The sequence below is a fragment of the Amblyraja radiata genome, chromosome 26 (genome assembly GCF_010909765.2).
Source record: "Amblyraja radiata isolate CabotCenter1 chromosome 26, sAmbRad1.1.pri, whole genome shotgun sequence".
Classification (NCBI taxonomy): Eukaryota; Metazoa; Chordata; class Chondrichthyes; order Rajiformes; family Rajidae; genus Amblyraja; species Amblyraja radiata.
The window spans coordinates 29,126,885-29,149,692 of NC_045981.1; the positions used below are offsets into that span (position 1 = coordinate 29,126,885).

General features: G+C 43.0%; 1 protein-coding gene across 4 annotated transcripts in view; it reads right to left on the reverse strand.

Annotated features, from left to right (window-relative positions):
* Window positions 1–22,808, reverse strand: part of csnk1d (casein kinase 1 delta) — a 49,468-nt gene that overhangs the window by 20,936 nt on the left and 5,724 nt on the right. For 2 of the 4 annotated variants that reach the window (XM_033044584.1, XM_033044582.1), the window contains exons 2-6: window positions 10,037–10,147; window positions 4,678–4,689; window positions 3,935–4,083; window positions 2,051–2,279; window positions 907–1,077 (exon numbers count right to left, since the gene is read on the reverse strand). In XM_033044584.1, coding sequence (XP_032900475.1) covers window positions 907–1,077; window positions 2,051–2,279; window positions 3,935–4,083; window positions 4,678–4,689; window positions 10,037–10,147 — 672 coding nt within the window. The remainder of the gene's footprint in view (window positions 1–906; window positions 1,078–2,050; window positions 2,280–3,934; window positions 4,084–4,677; window positions 4,690–10,036; window positions 10,148–22,808) is intronic. The other 2 variants (XM_033044585.1, XM_033044583.1) reach the window with 1 other exon arrangement.

Here is a 22,808-nt window from a genome sequence, read left to right on the forward strand (position 1 = left end):
GATGCTGGTTTTAAAAAGTGCTGCAGTAACTTAGCAGGTCAGGTAACATCTCTGGATAACATGGATTGGTGAAGTTTTGGGCCGAGGATCTTCCTCAGACTGAGATACACATCCGCAATCATTCCAATTTAATGACGTCCTTCCTATAGCTGGGTGATCAAAACTCCAAGAGTCTGAAGAAGGGTTCCGACCAGATATGTCACCTATACTTTTTCTCCAGAGATGTTGCATGACACACCGAGTTACTCCAGCATTTTATGTCTTTCTTCGGTAGAAAGCAGCATCTGCAGTTCCTTCCCGATCTCAAAGTGTGGTCTCACCAATGACTTGTACAGTTCAGGCAGCGCCATGGGTGCTTCTAAATCCACCCGAAAGGGCCTATAACGTCGGGCCTGGACGCTTGCAGACAATAATACGACTAGGCTTGGAGGCAGAACTCTCGGTGCTAACAGTGGGAGCACCTGCACCAGAAGCATTGTGGTAGTCCCAGGCAATGACTCACCACCACCGTCTCAGGCTAATTAGGGACCAAAATTAAACACTGGCCTTGTACGAGCCTGAACATTGGATAAATGCAGAAAGAATCTGGTGATGCATTGCCTTGCAGGAGCTAGACTGAGCATGAAGAGATTCAGCTCAAAGAAAATAGTGTCATGTGATAAGTAGCCCGGGGCCATCTTTCACAACTATCAAATTTTGAGAAGTATCAAGTCATACTAGTAACTATGTTGTAATTATAAATTAGGGCTTACTTCCCAGAATCTATTACGACAAATTACAATAATCTGACAGAAAAACAAAAATATTAACAAAGGACACATGATTGGATTATAAATCTTTACGAGCACCACTGTTAGTCAAGGTCTTTTGCTGACATTTTGGCCTTTACTTAAAATTTTCACTTACACGAGTAACCTTTGCAGAGAGATTCAATGGGCGTTGACATTTTCTTTTCACTAATGCGCTCATATTTCTGCCTTTTTGTTGCTGCCTTCAGACCTTGCCAAGGCAGTGACCCCAAGTTAAAGTACATCAAAACATAGCCTAGAGACTCCAGATCATCACGTCGACTTTGCTCTGGAAAAGAAAAGTGCACATCAGCCTGGAAAAATATTGCACAGCAAATATCAAAATCGCTTCATATTTGCACCAATTATTTAGGTCTTTCGAAACTGGATTTTGTTGTGAAAGATCACAGCGCAAAAGCTTTAGAGTTACCTGCGTTAAAATCCCCTTTATCTTAAAATTTACTAAATATATTATTTGTCTGACAGAAGTAGTTATGTTTCTATCGTGCTTTTAAAATGTTTTTGGACATTTTCAACTTGCTTTATATAAATTAACAGCTTAGAAGTACAACTGCAGCATCGTAAGCAACAAGACTAAAGCTTGTCATGCTTCATAAAGCTGCAAATCCTCGCATCATGGTGCAGTGGATGGAGTCATCCTACAACCATCTTTCAGGCTTCTGAAGAGCACTTCCAAACGCTAAGGTACTGCCTGATTCACCTGCACCCCATTGGGAAAACTACATTGTCTATGGTACACAAAAATGCTGGAGAAACTCAGCGGGTGCAGCAGCATCTATGGAGCGAAGGAAATAGGCAATGTTTCGGGCCGAAACGTTGCCTATTTCCTTCGCTCCATAGATGCTGCTGCACCTGCTGAGTTTCTCCAGCACTTTTGTGTACCTTCGATTTTCCAGCATCTGCAGTTCCTTCTTAAATACATTGTCTATGGAACTGATTCCCTACAATGCTGAGAACTATATTCTGCACTCTGTATTCCCCCCTTTGCTCTACCTATTGTATTTGAGTTTGACTTGATTGCATTTATCTACAGTATTCTCTGTGATTTTATTGGGTAACATGCAAAACAAAATTTTTACTGCACCTCGGTAGACGTAATACATAATAAACCTAAATCTAAATGACCTGCTGATTGGAGAAAAATAATGTTTAAGGATTGGGATTTCAATATCACAAATATGTGCATGAAATGCAAAGAATAATTACTGGAAATCCAAGCAACATGACGATAACATGCCTACCTATTCCCAAGTGTGTATTTATGGAGGCGTATCGAGCCGTTCCTGTAAGGTTCTTATTTTCACGATACGGTATATGTTGATGTGTTCGTGCGTCCCGGTACTTTTTTGCTAGCCCAAAGTCAATAATGTAGACCAGGTTGCCTTTCTTTCCCAGTCCCATTAGGAAGTTGTCCGGTTTCACATCGCGGTGGATGAAATTCTTTGAATGAATGAACTCAATTCTGCTGATCTAAATACAAAGAGACATAGATTTGTAAGAGAAAGGTCAGAGAGCCCTCTGATGTAGAATTGAATCGTGCACCCTTGCGGCCAAACTCCCACACCCCCCCCCCCCCCATCGTTAGAAAGCGGGTGAGACCATCTTGCAAGTTTCCTGCAGGAAGACTCACTTTTGGGCAGAACAGAAGCACAGCTGGTACCATCCTTGCCTCACAACACCAGAGACATGGGTTCGATTCTGACTTTGGACATTGCCTGTGTGGAGTTTGCATGTTCTCCGTGACTGCTTGGGTTTCCCCCAGGTGCTCCGGTTTCCTCCCACATCCCAGACGTGCGTGTTTGTAGGTTAATTGTCCTCTGTTTATTGCCCCAGCTTTCAAGGAGTTGTTGAAAAAGTAGGATAACATAGAACTAGTGTGAACGGGTGATTGATGGTAGGAGTGGACTCAGTGGGCCAAAGGGCCCGTTCCAATGTTGTATCTCTGAAATAAGACGGGACTGGTATCTTTTCCATCCATCTTCGCCCATTCCAGCCCATCAACCAATCTTACAAAAAGTAACACAGGGACAAAAGGAAGTTTAACTCGAATTCAGTTCGGAGCAAAACTCCAGTCGGCATTCATTGAAATAAGCCATTGTTTCAGAATTCCTAATCCTGTCATTATTGATATAAACAGGAACTGTTGTAGACCAAAGTTGGAAACCTATATGTTCAAGCCTCCACACACATTCCCCCCCCCCCCCCCCAATGCATCAATTTAGACTTGAGATACAGAGCGGAAACAGGCTCTTCGAGTGTACTTAAGGTACAATTTCACTGTACCTTAATTGGTACATGTGACAATTAAATTGAATCTTGAATCTACCCGTTGTCAGGATCGAACCTGGGTCTCTGGCGCTGTAAGGCAGCAACTCTCCCACTGCACCACCCTATATAATAATGTTCCCTCTTTATCACCTTATACCTTACCTAACCACGCCTCCCCATTTACCATCTTGCCAATTTGTAAATAATGCAATTAGGTTGGCTTTACCAGCAGACTACAACAGAGGAGCAAAATGCAATTGGATAAAACACAAACAGCCGACAGTGTAACCCTTCCGAATTTTAAAACAAACTAATCAAAGGTCCTGCACTGTTCATTGTTTATGTTTGGGCAGCACAACTGGAAGAGCCTACTTTCACAAGACAATGGATTTCAAACTGCATGTGGGGATCAGACGGACATTGGACTCCCCAGAAATCTTGGCACCTCTGCATCAACGTATACCCAAAGCAATTTGCATTGATGCAAAACGTAGTGTAGTCAACCAAGTGTTCTTGGAGAGGGGTTCTTCAATCCTTGCTCCGTTTTTGGTCGAGAAGCAACCTAGTTTCCACTTAGCATATTTCCACAACTGAAACCTCTGGGGTTCCCACAGATGGGAACCAGCAATCAAAAAGCCATATTTTACCCCTTGTAGCCCTGAAGCATCACATTGATTCTTTCACAAATCTTTTCACCTCAATATAATATATTGATAGTTGCTGGAAAGAAAGGCACATATTATATCAGGAGGTTGAAAATGGATGCAAACTGGAAAGGAGAAAAATATCACTTTTAGCCTTTTGCTGGCAATTGCATACACCTTCACACAGAAGCTACAGACAGGAATATTTCTTACCATCTGATCAGCAAGGAGGAGAACTGTCTTTAGGCTGAATTTACGGGAACAGAAGTTAAAGAGATCTTCAAGACTTGGTCCAAGCAGTTCCATCACCATCACATTGTAATCTCCCTCTGCACCACACCACTTGATGGTGGGGATCCCAACTAGAACAGAAAGTAATTTAAGACAAGTGAGCACAAAGAAAGCTCAAGCATTTGTGGAATTGCATTCTTATTAAGTTTGAAATTGAGTTTCAGAAGCCTTACTTAAATACCAAGTTCTAAGTTAGATTTTATTACAGTTCCGCTGTCGATTTTCTGGCAGCTTTAATCTGGACAAAATGACGAGAGTGCACTTGAAGTATCTTCCCCCCCCCCCCCCCCCCCCCCCCCCCCCGAAAATGTGTCGCCTAGGCCGAGTGAGACGGACACTCTCAACCTCATCGGGACTTCCGTGCCCATTCGGCAGGCCGAATTTGCCCCCTGCAGCGGGGGCTTTGGAAGCCGGCAGATCCATTCCCAGGGCCAACTTTGCAGGCCAGTGTATCGCCCCTTTCCCCCCACTCCCCCATATACGACCCTCTTGGAGGCCGTGACCTCTGTTGGTCTGGCAAAAGGATAATCCAGAAAGGCTCTGGAACTAAGGGTGCAGGAAAATCGGTGATGGATCTGTGTACAATTATAAACATAGAAATCTCTCTCAATATAACAAATATTTCAAAAGGAAACGGCTTAAGATTCAAACCACTGATTACTCACTTGTACACTTGGCTGATTTCAGGCCGTCAATGAGAGTGAAGAACAATTTGAAAAAAAACAAAAAGCTAATAAATGGTCTTCCACGATATAAAGAATTGAAATAATGAGGGGGTATTAGTTAAAAACAAATCATTGGTTTACTTAACTTCACCAGAGAAACCCACTCACCAAGAAATAAAAACAAACTCGCACTCACTTATTTACACTTTATTTAATCACAATCCCCATCCTCAACTATACTGTTACCAATGTCCAGTCTTATCCTAAGGTTTGTGCCAAATTTTGGTTTATTCAATTTTTTTAAAAGGTTGCTAAAATGTTGCCACATTTTGAAGTAATTGTCCATCTAATCTAATGACTTGAAAATGTGGGCAAAATATCTTGATGTTATTTAAAAACTGTGTCTAACAATAAAAGATGGAGCTAATATTAATTTTGCAGCTGTAAATATTAATCGTTTTCTATTATATTTGGTTATCTTAAACTGTTCGAGCACAGCAAAGTATTTTGGATTTGTTCACTGAAGGAAGAACACAACTTCAAGAGTAAACACAACTACAGAGTAAACAGAAATGTCCCACGTCCAGTGGGTGTGTTACACCATTTTATCACAATTGCAGACTAAGGCTGTTTTACTAAACAGCAACAAAAACAAAAGAGAGATATTTCCTTCCCGATCGTGACTGCTCCACTCAACCTCACGACGGCGAATCATCCACTAATGACAGCCGCTGAACAATACTAAAAAACACTGGGTTACCAAGCAACAATCCCGTAGCAAGCATGGAAGAGAAATCAGTGATAAATACTTGGTGTGAAATATATTTCTGTAAGATAACGACAATCCAATCAATACCTGATTAGCCAAACAGATACACGCATTTTCCCTCATGAAAAAAATATTTCACTTTAAAACAGGACATCAATATCAAGATCATGACACATGAACACAAAGTGCTGGAGTAACTCAATGTAGCACAATAACTTGTGCAGCATTTCTGAAGAACATGGATAGATGACATTTTGGGTTGGGACACTTCTGCAGACTTGGGAATCTGAGGAAGGGTCCTGACGTGAGACATCACCCGTCCTTGTCCGCCAGAGAAGCCGTCTGACCCACTGTGTTACTGCAGCACTTTGCGTTCTACATATGATTCCGGTATCTGCATTCCCTTGTGTCTAAAAACACATCTGGGTGGCCTACTTCTGTGTTGAGGTGGGTTAATCGGGTAAAAAAGCACCTCATCCAAGCGATCAATCTTAGATTAAGTGCTGCAGAATTCAGCATTGACAGAGGTCAGAGAATGTGACTATAAATGAGACCAAGAAGGCAATGCTGTAGGTGCCTCAGCCCATGCACCTATCCATGATAGTTTTACCACGTGAACCAAAGACACCATAGAGCGGACCTGTATTCAAGGAGGGAATTGAAAAAAAATTAATGAGAGGGGGGAGTAGGGTAGTCAAGTCTGTTTCTCTACAGCTGTGGTTCTAAATGCACTGAACCCACTTTGTAACTTTTTGCATGCCATTCTTCTGTATTTACTGTGAAAGCGGCCCCAGAGCAGAAGCGACCACGTCGCGGGACTGGAAACTGGAAGTATCCTGAGCTAATTCTGCTCTCACCACCATTGCAACAAGTGATGACTCCCACCGATTGTCGTCGGAAGCTTGCGTCCTTTTTCAGGATGGATGATGACAGCGATGTCAACATTTGACACATGGACGGACTCTCCTATGGCAACATGCTGTAAAGGTTGTAACTTCGTTTGCTCTTTCAACTTTTAACTTCTTGCTTACCACTCTTTCAATGTTACTTGTTATTACTTGACTTCAAGGCACGGTCTAACCTTTCTTAAAGTGTTGATAACACTTTTATACGCTTCAATCGTGTAAAGGATGGAGACAAGAGGAAAAAGAGCTTCTCCAAGGAAGGAGCGTGGGGAAGGCGCAGCTTCTGATTCTGGTATCTTAGAAGCAATATTGAAAATGAACGGAGAAATGAAAACAAGATTCTGCAGTTTGGAAGAAACGATGAATGGAATTTCAAGCAAATTGAAGGAAGTTCAAGACAAGCTGATTATGTTACAAGATGAATCTCGTGAACAGAAGGAACAAATTGACAACTTGCCAGGAAAGAGATTTGAAGATTGAAAACCTGGAACGGAAAGTGAATGAAAATACTCGGGCACTTGAGCAATACAAGATTAAAAACATGGATCTGGAAAACAGAAGCCGTCGACTGAATTTGCAAATTGTTGGTTTGCCTGAGGGTCAAAAGGGGATAATGTTATAAAATATGCCTCTAAAATGATAAAGGAGACTTTCAACACCGAGCACTATGAAAAGCTTCCAATTTTGGATAACGCACACAGGATCGGGAAGAAGTCTGGTCTCCAAGATAAACCGAGACATTTGATCGTTCGGTTTCACTTTTTGCAGATGAAGGAGAATATTCTCTGAGCAGCAAAAAAGTTGGGCATGGTTGAATATGAAGGATGCAAGTTTCAGTTTGTTCCAGATTACAACCGTGAGCTAATGGGATTGAGAAAGTCTTTCCATAGTGTAATGTCTGAGTTGTTTAAGAAATAGTTGCGCCCCGCCTTCCTCTATCCAGCTAGACTGCGTATACGACTCTTTAATGGTAACAACTGATTTTTTAACAATCCGCAAGAAGCTTCCAGCTTCCTGGAGGCTTATGGGGCTGAAGCCGCGATGGGGAGTTCCTGATAGTTCATTAAGTTACAATTTGAGATTTATTTTGACAATATATCATTTTGTAAATGATTAAGAATTTAATTGGATGAGTTATTCTTTAATTACTTTAAACATTTTTAGTATGATGGTATCAAACCACAACTTTTACCTTCTCCAAGATACTGTTAATTTAATGTAATGGTATTATATATTAACTTTTAAGATCTTCTTTGATAGCTCTTCTACTTTTAAAAAGTCCATCGAAGGATTTCCCCCCCGTCTTTAGACAAACAAAGTGAAGCAGTTCTTGTTTTTCATATTTTGACCTTGGATAAATAATAAGATGTAGCTCTTGTTTTTCAGAGTTAACATGCACTTTTTAACCATAACATTAATTCATTTTGCCTATTGAGTGGTAAATATATCTTCTTTTTACGTTGGGAGCTGTCATTAGGAGTGATGCGGGTAGGGGAGGGATTAGGTAGCGTACCGACTGTCCACTGGTCAGTTTCGGGCTTTGCATGGGTGCGGGGGGGGGGGGGTGGACTTTTGCTTTCAGTTTAGTTTTTTCTACCCTTGAGAAGGGTTCATAAGGGTTTCGCCCCGAAACGTTGCCTATTTCCATCGCTCCATAGATGCTGCTGCACCCGCTGAGTTTCTCCAGCATTTTTGTCTACCTTCTATTCTAGGGGCCTCGGTGCCTTTTACAATTACGAGATTGAATAGATATGCGACTAACCCAATAATAAGACATACATTCCGAATATGGTTTCAATTTCGTAAGATTTTAGGATTGAATGATTTTATCTTATCGAGTCCTATCATATCTAATTTTTTCTTCAAACCTCCTAGTACTGATCAAGCCTTTCTGTGATGGAAGAGGAAGGGATTAGCAGCTTTTCGTGATTTGTTTTTGAATGGTTGTTTTATGTCCTTTGAACAACTCTCCATTAAATATAATCTACGTAACTCACATTTCTTTAGATATTTACAAATTGGATGTTTTTTTGAAGGCTTCTCTACCCTTTTTTCCCCTTACCACATCAAACCGAAATCTTGGAAAAAAATTTACATTTGAACCCTTATCAGAAAGGTTTAATAACGATTTTGAAATTACAAATAGATACATTTGATAAAATGAAGAATGACTGGAAAAGGGAACTCCGAATGTCTCTACCTATAGAGAAATGGGAGAGGATTCTTCAATTAGTTAATACTTCCTCAATGTGTGCAAGACACGCTCTGATACGAGGTCTGTGAATCACCTTGAATTGTATGTCAAAAGATAAGTTAGCTCGTTTTTATGGTCATATAAATCCATATGTTTTGGTCCTGCCCACTTTTGGAAAAATATTGGAAAGAAATTTTTGATACTATTTCTGTAGTTTTAGGTATTGATTTACAACCTCATCCTATTACTGCTATTTTTGGGCTACCAATATTAGATTCTACTCATCTGTCCCATTCCGCCCATCGGCTGATTGCCACATTACCACATTAATTGCCAGAAGATCTATTTTATTTAAATGGAAAGACTCTAATCCTCCGACCACACTCCATTGGTACTCTGAAACTATATCATGTTTAAATCTAGAAAAAATTAGGAGTGACATTGTTGAATTTGATAGGACTTGGGGAATCTTTATTCAATATTTTCACACAACATAAATTGTCCCCTCTCCAACTGTTATAATAATTCTTTAACTTTATACGGTGGAACGGACTTGATGACAAACAGGGACTTAAATTGTTGAAATTCTTTGCAGCCCAGATTCTGTTTTGCTTTTTTTTTCTAGTTTAGGGGGTTTTGTTTTTCTCTTTTTTTTTTTCTTCTTTCTTTTTATCTTTTTGTTTTTATATATACACAAGTTCTCTTTTAAACACTTAGCTATATTTACATAGAGACCGGGAGGTCTATATTCAATGTGTATTTTGACACCGGACTCATATTTAGGTTATACCTGTTGTTAATGTTATCCTGATCCTTATGTATCCATATCATTGTTGTGTATTATTATTACTTTTTGTTGTTGTTGTTGTTTTGTCTTTGAAAAAAACGAATAAAAAGATTTAAAAGAAAGAAAGGGAGATGGACACGAAAGAAGAAGCCCGTGAAAGCGAATCTATCATTCTTCCTCATTTAACTGATCAAACTTGGTACCACAAAGTCCTGCACAACTTGGAGCCAAGGATCAAAATCCTGCAAGCAGAGTAAACTAGAGCACTGCAACATGTTTATGTGGCAGTGCTCCATGACAATTAAACACTCTAGAATCTAGATTCTTGAAACGAAAATTGCAACAGAGTTAATTTTCTCCTTGAAGTGACTTCATATTAATCATCGGGTACTATAACTAAAAGGTGGGGTCAAGGAAAGAGCATTCACGTCGCGGCCCTGTTTTCACCAATCTTTCCACCACCACGCACAAGAAGAGCAAGACAGAAACCATTGTATGTAGATGCCGAGAAGTGTGTTCAGCTCTGACTGAACAACTTCTAATCTTGTGTGTGGACTCGATAAGAAGAAGACGACTATAAGTAGTCTATAATGGCCTTATAAGGACTATAAGGTCATTTCAAGTACATAAGCAAATATGAATACAACCTCACAATTCTGAAGATATAAAACCAACATGGCAAACACAGTAAATAAAACACCTACCTCCTCCTTGCATCATCTTGTAGATCTTGCTCTCAATGTGCAATTGGGGGTGTTTGGTTTTCACACATTCCAGTTTGATGGCTACCTCCTCTCCTGCAGCAATGTCGGTCCCTGTGAGAAACAAACAAATGGTTTATGCCGTCAATGGAAGGCTTATACAGAATCGCAAAAAAAAAGGAACATCACCGTTAAATCAAAGCTGCTGCTTTAAGACTAAAGTATATCCCCGATACACTAATGCAAAATAACTGGCGAATGCAATACACTTATCTTGAAGAGTGAGCCAACTGGTAAACAACAAATTTAACATCAAGGAACTGAAATCATCAGAAACTTGCAAAATGCAAGCTGTTGCCCCAGTGGAATCAGAGGTCATCAAAATTCACACCTCCCTAAACCACTTCCAATGTCTGCTAAATACAAAGCGGTGATACAATTTGGGCAGCAAATTAGACAAACACAAATAATTACAGAGTAACATCCTATGATTTTTTATATAATGACTGTGGCACTGTCATTATTTACAGACATTGAACCAACCCAACCTCAAGACAAAGGAGGGAGAAAATAACATAATAAACTATTTGTTGAAACATGTGTAGGAAAGAACTGCAGATGCTGGTTTAAACCGAAGATAGACACGAAAAGCTGAAGTAATTCAGCAGGTCAGTCAGCATCTATGGATAAAATGTATAGGTGAAGTTTCATGTAGAGACCCTTCTCACCTATTCCTTTTTTCCAGTTACTGGTGGGTATTCTGAGGGATAGGATAAGCAGACATTTGGATGGACAAATGCTGACTAGGGATAGTCAGCATGGTTCTGTACGTAGGCGGTCATGTCTCACAAATCTGTTTTGAGTTTTCTGAAGACGTGACCAAAAAGGTCGATGAGAGCAGGGCTGTAGATGTTGTATACATGGATTTCAATAAGGAATTCGAAAAGATTCCATATGGCTGGCTGCCATGGAAGGCTTGATCGCATGGGATCCAAGGAGAGATAGCTGAATGGATAGAAAATTGGCTTAATGGAAGGAGAGGGTGATGGTTGAAGGTTACTTCTCGGACTTGAGGCCTGTGACTAGTGGTGTGCCTCAAGGTTTGGTGCTGACCCGTTACTGTTTGTCATCTACATCAATGATTTGGATGCGAACATACATGGCAAGACTAGCAAGTTTGCTGATGATACAAAAGTGTGTGGTTTTGCAGATAGTGAAGATGGTTGCGATAAATTGTAGCAGGATCTTGATCGATTGGCCAGGTGGGCTGAGGAATGGTTAATGCAGAGAAACATGAGGTGTTGCATTTTAGGAAGTCTAACATGGGTAGGACCTGCACAGTGAATGGTAAAGCACTGGGGAGTGTTGTAGAGCAGAAGGATCTAGGTGCAGGTGCATGGTTCCTTGAAGGTCGAGTTGCAGATAGATAAGGTGGTCAAAGAAGCTTTTGGTACACTGGCTTTCATCAGTCAGAGCATTGAGTATAGAAGCTGGGAGGTTCTAAATGCGGTCTCACCAAGATGAAGGGAGAGGTTGAGAGGGCTGGGACTCTGTTCCCTGGAGCGCAGAAAGATGAGGGCCAATCTTATAGAGGTGTATAAAATCATGAGAGGAATAGATTGGGTAGATACACAGAGTCTCTTGCCCAGAGTAGGGGAATCGAGAACACGAGGACATAGCTTTAAAGTAAAGGGGAAAGGTTCAATAGGAATCTGAGGGGTAGCATTAACATTTTCACACAGAGTGGTGGGTGTATGGAACAAGCTGTCACAGGAAGTAGTTGAGGCTGGGACTATCCCAATGCTTAAGAAGCAGTTAGGCAAGTACATGGATAAGACAGGTTTGTAGGGATATGGACCAAACGCAGGCAAGTGGGACTAGTGTAGATGGGACATGTTGGCCGGTGTGGACAAGTTGAGCAGAAGGGCCTGTTTCACACTGTATCACTTTATGACATTATCTAGGTAAATACATGGTAAATGCCTTATGTCGAGAAAAATAGCCACACATGCATTTATGTAATCGGAAGAAGGGTCCCCACCCAAAATGTCACCTCTCCAATTTCCCCAGAGATGCTGCCTGACCCACTGAGTTAGTCCAGCATTTGGTGTCGATCTTTGGTATAAATCAGCATCTGCAGTTTCTATTTATTACACTTATGTGGACAGCAAGGTTCCAGTCTCTGTTTAGCCTGCGATTATCAAAAATCCATTTTTGGAATTAATTCTATTGGACATTACTGGGTACAGATTATAAGGCAGACGAACGGCAAGTGGTTCTGAACTGCCATTTCACATGGACATCAAAACAGGAAATGTTCTACTAGATTAGAACCCTCAAACATGAATGAACTGGTGATATAATTCTGTTTATTTTTGGATGTTAAAGTTTCTTAAATTAGTATTCAGAATGTTCTGTACTTCTTTGAAGCAGTGAATTTAACAAAAAGAAACACTAGCTCATCGAAAAACAAAAGGACACAAACTGATACTACGAGAGCAAAACAGAATTAACAAGCTGTGATGAAAACTGGGAAGCCAGTGCATGCAAAAATAAAGTGCCAGTAAGATTGTATTGGCAGTTTAAAATAAAGAATGGGGAATAATGCATTTTGGCGATAAATAAAAACAGAATGATGCGTGACTCTAGCTGGAGTATTATAGCCAAAGATAGACACAAAAAGCTGGACTAACTCAGCGGGACAGGTAGTATCTCTGGAGAGAAGGACTGGGTGACGTTTCGGGTCGAGACCCTTCTCCAGACTGGTATGGGATAAGGGAAACAAGATATAGACAGTGATGTGGAGAGATAAAGAACAATGAATGTAACGATGATAAAGGAAACAGGTCATTGTTAGCTGTTTATAGGGTGAATATGAGAAGCTAGTGCAACTTGGGTGGGAGAGGGATTGAGAGAGAGGGAATGCAGGGGTTACCTGAAGTGAGAGAAATCAATATTCATACCACTGGCCTGAAAGCTGTCCAAGCGAAATACAGAGCCCTCCATAATGTTTGGGGCAAAGACCCACCATTTATTTATTTATTCACCTGTGTAATCCACAATTTGAGATATGTAACAGAAAAAAATCACATGTGGTTATAGTGCACATTTTCAGTTTTTAATAAAGGCCATTTTTATACATTTTGGCTTCACCATGTAGAAATTACAGCAATATTTATACATAGTCCCCCCCCCATTTCAGGGCACCATAATGTTTGGGACACAGCAATGTCATGTAAATGAAAGTAGTCATGTTTAGTATTTTGTTGCATATACTTTGCATGCAATGACAGCTTGAAGTCTGTGATTCATGGACATCACCAGTTGCTGGGTCTTCTCTGGTGATGCTCTGCCAGGCCTGTATTGCAGCCATCTTTAGCTTATGCTTGCTTTGCGGCTAGTCCCCTTCAGTTTTCTCTTCAGCATATAAAAAACATGCTCAATTGGGTTCAGATCGGGTGATTGACTTGGCCACTCAAGAATTGACCATTTTTTAGCTTTGAAAAACTCCTTTGTTGCTTTAACAGTATGTTGGGATCATTGTCTTGCTGGAGAATGAACCACCAGCCAATGAGTTTTTAGGCATTTGTTTGAACTTGAGCAGATGGGACGTGTCTGTACACTTCAGAATTCATTATGCTACTACCATCAGCAGTTGTATCATCAATGAAGATAAGTGAGGCAGAACCTTCAGCAGCCATACATGCCCAAGCCATAACACCCCCACCACCGTGTTTCACAGATAAGGTGGTATGCTTTGGATATTGGGCAGTTCCTTCTCTCCTCCATACTTGCCATCACTCTGATATGTTAATCTTCGTCTCATCTGTCCACAAGATCTTTTTACAGAACTGTGGTTGCCCTTTTATGTACTTCTTGGCAAACTGTAACCTGGCCATCCTATTTTTGCAGCTAACCAGTGGTTTGCATCTGGCAGTGTAGTCTCTGTATTTCTGTTCATGAAGTCTTCTGCGGACAGTGGTCATTGACAAATCCACACCTGACTCCTGAAGAGTGTTTCTGATCTGCCGGGCAGGTGTTTTGGGATTTTTCTTTATTTAGACAGAATTCTTTGGTCATCAGCTGTGGAGGTCTTCCTTGGCCTGTCAGTCTCTTTGCGATTTATAAGCTCTCTTTCTTCATTATGATGTTCCAAACAGTTAATTTTAGTAAGCCTAAGGTTTGGCTGATATCTCTAACAGTTTTATTCTTGTTTCTCAGTCTCATAATGGCTTATTTGACTTTCATTGGCACAACTGTTCCTCATGTTGATAAACAGCAATAAAAGTTTCTAAAGGTGATGGAAAGATTGGAGGAAAGACCAGGCGCCGAGAGCTCTCTTATACCTGCATTAAGGAGGCAATTAAACACGCCTGAGCATTTACAAACGCCTGTGAAACCATGTGTCCCAAACATTATGGTGCTCTGAAAAAGTGGGGGGCGGGGACGGACGGACCATGTATAATTTCTACATGGTGAAACCAAAATGTATAAAAATGGCCTTTAATAAAATCTGATAATGTACACTTTAACTACATGTGATTTTTTTCTATTATAAATCTCAAATTGTGGAGTACAGAGGCAAATAAATAAATGATGGGTCTTTGTCCCAAATATTATGGAGGGCACTGCATGAGATGCTGTTCCTCCAATTTGTATTTAGCCTCACTCTGACAATGGCCAATTTAGTTTAAAATGGAAAAGGAACAGCATATGTGAAGCAGTAACTCACAATGTTCCCGCAGGTGATGAGTATAGCCGGAGAGACTTGAGAAATTATTTTTTTTCCCCATTAGGGTCTTATATCCAGAAGTGGCGGCGCTGTTGAACGGCTGCGGCTCACCTGCAGTCCGTTTGTTTTTACTTTTTTGTGTTGTTTATTTTGTTTTGTGTAGTTAAGTTTTTGGTTTTTAGGTTGTGTTTATGTGTGTGGGGGGGGGGGGGGGGGGGGGGTGTTGAAACAGTGCTTGCTGTCTCTTCCTTCGGGGGAATGCGACTTTTTTGTCGTATCCCCCTTCTCTGCCTTCGTCTGCGCTGAGGCCTAATGGCGGAGCTGGCGACCTCGAGGCTCCGGAGGCAGAGCCTGTCAGGACTCGCCCTGGGCTCGCTCCTGTGAGGGCGGTCCGGCTCGGGGCTGGAACGACGCTCCCGTGAGGGCGGCCTGGCGCGGGGCTGAGACGCTCCCATGTGGGCAGCCCAGCTCGAGGGTAACGGCGCTCCCGTCGGGGCGGCCCAGCCCGAGGGAAACGGAGCTCCCGTCGGGGCGGCCCAGCCCGAGGGAAAAGGCGCTCCCGTGAGGGCGGCCCAGCCCGAGGGTAATGGCGCTCCCGTCGGGGCGGCCCAGCCCGAGGGAAAAGGCGCTCCCGTGAGGGCGGCCCAGCCCGAGGGTAACGCCGCTCCCGTCGGGGCGGCCCAGCTCGAGGGTGGAACGGCGCTCCCGTCGGGGGCGGCCCAGCTCGAGGGTAACGGCGCTCCCATGAGGGCCGCCTGGTGCGGGGCTGAGACGCTCACGTGAGGGCGACCCGGCTCGGGGCTGGAACGGTGCTCCGGTGGCTGAGACGGCGTTCTGGCGGCGGTGACCCGAGTCCGGGGTTTGGCCGCAGGCCAGTGGACGACGTCGTCAACAGCTGCGTCCGCTGGACTGGAGGGAGGCAGCTTCGACCACCCCGGGCCACGGTGTCTGAACCGACCCATTCGCGGAGCTCGGTGAGCCGCGGGACTGATTATACCATCGCCCGGTGGGGTATCGCCTCAGCGCAGAGGGAGAAGAGGAGGAAAGAGACTGCAGCCCTAAGATTTTTGCCTCCATCACAGTGAGGAGGTGCTTGGTGGACTCACTGTGGTGGATGTTAATTTGTATTTACTGTCTGTTCTGTTGTTTATTATTGTATTATTGTATGTATAACTGCAGGCACGAAATTTCGTTCAGACTGAAAGGTCTGAATGACAATAAAGGAAATTCAATTCAATATAATTGCAGCTGGACTGACTGAGGTTAGTTAGAGCAACAAGGGGAGCTCTGGATCAACAAGACAGGAATGAGAAAGTATTAAGCTGAATAATTAAAAGCTACAAAAAGTATGGTTACAAACATATTGAATGCTCTGCCAAAAACTAAAGTATGGTTCAAAAATTCATATTGAAAGGAAATTAGATCTTTGAAAAATGCATGGGGAGGAAGACTGCAAGCAAACATGAGGGGCAGAATTATGCGTTCCTATGCCAGGAATGTATGGCTCTGCATGACATCAATTTGGCTGAATTACAAATTGCTGATCAGGCCAGTTCTGTGTAAATAACTGGTTAGTTTGGATACATTCACTATAACAAACTGACATCCACACTTGTGACTTTTCTTTTTTACAATTTTGTCCCATGCTCTTGGCACAAGATTAATAGCAGCAAGAAAATGCCACCCAGCAAAATGTTAAATGACAGTACATAAGAAATCATCTCTTACTGTCGCCTTTACAATACTGATTTCAAACCGTATGGAATGAAGACAAAATGCACTTCCTATAGATGAAAATATCTATCTATGCTGCCGTGAATGATCCAAATGATACAGTGCATGGTTCAACTATTAACTCAATTAGAAATAATTCAAATGTTTACTTTATAAAAGCTTATTGTTGAAAAATTATTTTACTCGAAGCTTAAGTAAAGTTTTAGCTTAGCACCACCATTTCACTCCTTGCTTTCATTGAAGCTGAGGTGCTGAAATATCATCTCATGTACTGTATTAATAGCTACCAAGTATCACATTATTAATTTAATGTTTAAGAAAGAACTGCAGATGCTGGAAAAATCGAAGGTAGACAAAAATGCTGGAGAAACTCAGCGGGTGAGGCAGCATCTATGGAGCGAAGGAATAGGTGACGTTTTGGGTCAAGAAGGGTCTCGACCCGAAACGTTAACCTATTTCTTCACTCCATAGATGCTGCCTCACCCGCTGAGTGTTATTAATTATTGCATATTTATTTGTATATAATTGGGATAATGGTCCTGTAAAGATGCAGCTGGTAATAGCTTCAATATTCCATTGCTGGAACACATGACAATTAAACATTCCCGAATCTTGTCTGTCACATAAAGCTTGAAAAATAAAACTGTTAAGTGAATGAAATTGTCCAAAATATTTTCAACCTCTCACAAATACATGTTGCATAATAGCATTATTTCTCAATGTTATATGCTTACTGAAAATACAGAAAAATTGTTGGCAATTTGTTTCATTTAAACCAGGGGTCAGCAACCTTGTTCTGCATAGGAGCCAGGGCCCATGTCTGTGAGCAGATGGTGGGCCACATCTATCGCCATAGTTAATAAATGGAGATAATAATACATACTAAATCAGTAATTAGTAATAATACATACTAATAATACATAAATTAGTAATAATACATACTAGTGTGACACTTGGTGTTGTTTTTCGCATTAGCTTTCACGTGTTTTACAATTAGTTTCCTGCAGATCCCAGATCCCTCGCGTCCCCGGGACTAGCTGCAGTTCCCAGATCCCTCGCGTCCCCGGGACTAACTGCAGTTCCCAGGTCGCCTGCGTGCCCCGGGTGGCTGCAGTTCCCAGGTCACCTGCGTGCCCCGGGACTAGCTGCAGTTCCCAGATCCCTCGCGTGCCCCGGGACTAGCTGCAGTTCCCAGGTCGCCTGCGTGCCCCGGGACTAACTGCAGTTCCCAGGTCGCCTGCGTGCCCCGGGACTAGCTGCAGTTCCCAGGTCGCCTGCGTGCCCCGGGACTGGCTGCAGTTCCCAGGTCGCCTGCGTGCCCCGGGACTAACTGCAGTTCCCAGGTCGCCTGCGTGCCCCGGGACTGGCTGTAGTTCCCAGGTCGCCTGCGTGCCCCGGGTGGCTGCAGTTCCCAGGTCGCCTGCGTGCCCCGGGACTGGCTGCAGTTCCCAGGTCGCCTGCGTGCCCCGGGACTAACTGCAGTTCCCAGGTCGCCTGTGTGCCCCGGGACTGGCTGCAGTTCCCAGGTCGCCTGTGTGCCCCGGGACTGGCTGCAGTTCCCAGGTCGCCTGTGTGCCCCGGGTGGCTGCAGTTCCCAGGTCGCCTGCGTGCCCAGGGACTGGCTGCAGTTCCCAGGTCGCCTGCGTGCCCCGGGACTAGCTGCAGTTCCCAGGTCGCCTGTGTGCCCCGGGTGGCTGCAGTTCCCAGGTCGCCTGTGTGCCCCGGGACTAGCTGCAGTTCCCAGGTCGCCTGTGTGCCCCGGGTGGCTGCAGTTCCCAGGTCGCCTGCGTGCCCCGGGTGGCTGCAGTTCCCAGGTCGCCTGTGTGCCCCGGGACTGGCTGCAGTTCCCAGGTCGCCTGCGTGCCCCGGGACTAACTGCAGTTCCCAGGTCGCCTGCGTGCCCCGGGACTAGCTGCAGTTCCCAGGTCGCGAAAACGAATTGAAAAAAGACGCCTGCGGGCCGGATGATTTCGGGTTACGGGCCAGATCCGGCCCATGGGCCGTACGTTGCCGACCCCTGATTTGAACAAAGTTGTTGAATGCTTCTGAAATATTACTCTTAAAATTATTTTAAAGCAATGGAGCTATGGGAAGTGTGGAGCAGTTAAAAAAAACCCTGTAATAATGGAGAAACAGAGATGGAAGCTGTGAGACCAAGAGTGATGCAGTGGAAAATGAAGATCCATTAAGTATGTGGCATTGATTTTACAAATCATGGTTTTAAAAAGAAAACATTATGGAATTGAGGCCCCTTAACCTCCAAAAGCAGATGGACAGGTCAGGTTACATCTCCAATTGGAAGAGACGTGGCATACTGCCAATGATTACTCAAAATAAATTAGGAGTGGGGCAAGTTGTAACATAATAAGAGCGAATATGAATGACATCAGCATACTAATATATCTGTGTGCAAGGGAACAAGAATTAATGCTGAAATTTGCACATAGTGAACTACCTTTGCAAAAGGCTAAATGTCTGACAGCTGAACTGAATTTGCTAATTTTAACATTGGAACTTAGTTATTTGGTCTCCCAGATTTATGAAGATGTGATAAAAAAAAATAATGCCAGTATTCTGAAACATAAAATGATCGATGTGCTATCTTTTATGGAGACCAAAAGCCATAAAATCTCATTTCCTTCTCTTCAACCAGATATGGTGAAGTCATCAGGAGAGGGGAAAAAAAAAATCACATCTTCCTATCTTGCTGAGACTATTTGGCAAATGTACCTCCTAACAGCTTGCTAAAATGTCTTGTGTTTTGCCAGGCTTTCCTTCACAGATTGCTAAATAATTTGGAGACAACCAACGCATTTGCACAGAAATACAGACTTGGTGCGTGGGCCAAGCCTAGGTAAACGTGACTGGCTGAGAAAGGCATCTTTAGGTTTATGTTTATTATTGTCATGTATACCAAGGTACAGTGAAAGGCTTTGTTTTGCATGCTATCCATGCAGATCAGCTATATCATGCATAGATGCAATCGTCAAACTCAAGTACAGTGGAGTAAAGGAAAAGATGCATATAATTCTCTGCATTGTAGAACAACAGTTTCATAGACAAAGACCATTGTGGGGAAGAGGCAAATCAGACCCATCATGGTCTATATGGATGAGTTGGGCTGAAAGACCTGCTTCCGTGCTGTACAAATCTATTACCACACACTATTCTCAATCCAGAGACGGCAAGACTTTTTGCTTTTACACTTGCTCTACTGTCGAAATATTTAAACAAATAAATGGAAAAGTCACATACGCCCAAAATCTGAAAGTTGAACGGAATTAATAAATAAGCCCCCCCCCCCTCCCTCAAAAAAGGTTATAAATCAGTTCCTGTGTTTTACTAAAAGTGCAATAAGAGCACAGTTCCTATGGATATAGAGCAACAGAATTAAGGCAAAGATATGCCGTAAAATAGGACAGTAATGCAACATATCGCTTGTCAAGCCATTATCTAGGGTCACTTGCATATCGATCAACCAGCTGAAGATTGCAATAGTGAAGACGGGGTTCACTGCATTAGGTTGGAATTGTCTGGGCTGCCTTCCCCTCCCCAGTTTCTGAGCAAGATATCTATTTATTAATCCATCGTTCCAAATACAGGTCTCAAAACCTCCCAATAACCTCTGAATTAGTTCCTGTGGACTGGAGGGTAGCCAATGTAACCCCACTTTTTAGGAAAGGAGGGAGAGAGAAAACAGGGAATTATAGACCAGTTAGCCTTACATCGGTAGTGGGGAAGATGCTGGAGTCTATTGTTAAAGATGTTATAGCAGCGCATTTTTGGAAAGAAGTGACAGGATCGGTCAAAGTCAGCATGGATTTATGAAGAGGAAATCATGCTTGACTAAGCTCCTGGGTTTTTTTGAGAATATAACAGTAGAGTGGATAAGGGAGAGCCAGTGGATGTGGTGTATCTGGACTTTCAAAAAGCCTTTGACAAGGTCCCACACAAGAGATTAATGTGCAAAATTAGAGCACATGGTATTGGGGGTAGAGTATTGACATGGATAGAGAAATGGTTGGCAGACGTCATCGGGTGGCGCAGCGCGCAGCAGCCTCGCCTGCAGTTTGTCAGTCATTTCGACTTTATTTGTTTTTTTAGTATGTCTAAATGTATGTGCTAATGTATCTAGGTACGTTTTTATGTGGGGGTGGTGGGGGAAAGGGGGAAACTGTTTCCAGTCACTTAGCTCAGTGGAATGCGACTTATCTTCTAGTCGCATTTTCACCCTCCCTCGCGACGTAACAACTTGGATTGGAGCGGCCTTTCCCGGAGACTGGCTCAGAGCTTCAGCAGCAGGGGCGGCACGGACTTCCATCGCGGAGCCAGAAGAAAGGCTCCGACCGCCGGCCTGCTGACTTTAACATCGTGAAGCTGTGGTCTGCGAAGCTTCTAGCAGCAGGCGTGGAATGGAGTTTACCATCCCGGAGCCAGGGATCCCTTGCCAGAGATCGCCGAAGAAGAGCTCCAACCGCTAGCCTGCCTGCGGCCTATAACATCGAGAAGAGACTGTCTCTGGTCAGAAAGCGGCCGATTCGGGCACTCCAAGCCGCAAAGTGTGCTCCATCTGTCCCGACGTCAGAGCTTCGATCATCCCGACGAGAGGGCCTGTACATCGGGCCGTCCGTGGTGGCGACTGCGGAGGGTCAAAGCCCCAAACACAGGTGAACAATAGGAGGAAGACTGACTGAACTTTATTGCCTTCCATCACAGTGATGGATGTTTATGTTAAGTTCTATGGTTCTTTTTAATTGTGTTGTGTTCTTTTAATTACATGGCTGCATGGTAACTCAAATATCACTGCACCTTAATTGGTACATGTGACAATAAATGTGAATCTGAATCTGACAGGAAGCAAAGAGTAGGAATTAACAGGTCCTTTTCAGAATGGCAGACAATGACTAGTGGGGTGCCGCAAGGCTCGGTGCTGGGACCCCAGTTATTTACAATATATATTAACGATTTAGATGAGGGAATGTGATATGATTTAAATGTGACATCTCCAAGTTTGCGGATGACACAAAGCTGGGTGGCAGTGTGAGCTGCGATGAGGATGCTATGAGGCTGCAGGGATAGGTTGGGTGAGTAGGCAGATGCATGGCAGATGCAGTAAATTGTGGATGTTATCCACCTTGGTGGCAAGAACAGGAAGGCAGATTATTATCTGAATGGTGTCAGATTAGGAAAAGGGGAGGAACAATGAGACCCAGGTGTGCTTGTTCATCAGTCACTGAAAGTAAGCATGCAGGTACAGTAGGCAGTGAAGAAAGCTAAAGATATGTTGGCCTTCATTGCGAGAGGATTTGAGTTTAGGAACAAGAAGGTCCTATTGCAGTTGTACAGGGCCCTGGTGAAACCGCACCTGGAGTATTGTGTGCAGTTTTGGTCTCCTAATTTGAGGAAGGATATTATTGCTATTGAAGAAGTGTAGCATAGGTTCACCTATGTTAATTTCCTGGATGGCGGGACTGACATATGATGAAAGAATGGGTCAACGGCTTGTATTCACTGGAATTTAGAAGGATGAAAGGAGATCTTACAGAAACATATAGAATTATTAAAGGATTGGACAGGCTAGATGCAGGAAATTGTTCCCGATGTTAGGGGAGTCCAGAACCAGGGGGTCACAATTTAAGAATAAGGGGTAGGCCATTTAGGACTGAGATGAGGAAAAAATTCTTCACCCAGAGAGTTGTGAATCTGTGGAATTCTCTGCCACAGAAGGCAGTGGAGGCCAATTTACTGGATATTTTCAAGAGTTAGAAGGAATCAAGGGATATGGGGATAAAGCAGGAACGAGGTATGAATCAAAGGATATGGGGAAAAAAGCAGGAACGGGATGATCAGCCATGATCATATTGAATGGCGGTGATGGCTCAAAGGGCCGAATGGCCAGCTCCTGCACCTTTTCGATGTTTCTATGTTTTTCTATGTTTCTAATAAGTTCCATCAACAGTGAGCTTAAAACCAATCTAAAATTTGTGCAGGAAGGAACTGCAGATGCTGGTTTAAACTGAAGATAGACACAAAATGCTGAAGTAACTCAGCAGAACAGGCAGCATCTCTGAAGAGAAGGAATGGGTGACGTTTCGGGTCAAGACCCTTCTTCAGAATTTTGTATATCTCAATTGTTTCCAAAGCTTACTGGGAGTTAATGTACTTGAGTGAGTCCACTCAACCTACTTATTGAAATATAATTAAATACAAACACTTCACATCATTCTTCCTCAGTGGAACCCAAAGCAGCAATTTAAAGTTCATCATCAACAAAGAGCATACAACACGTCTCATTTCCTGTTCTATGAT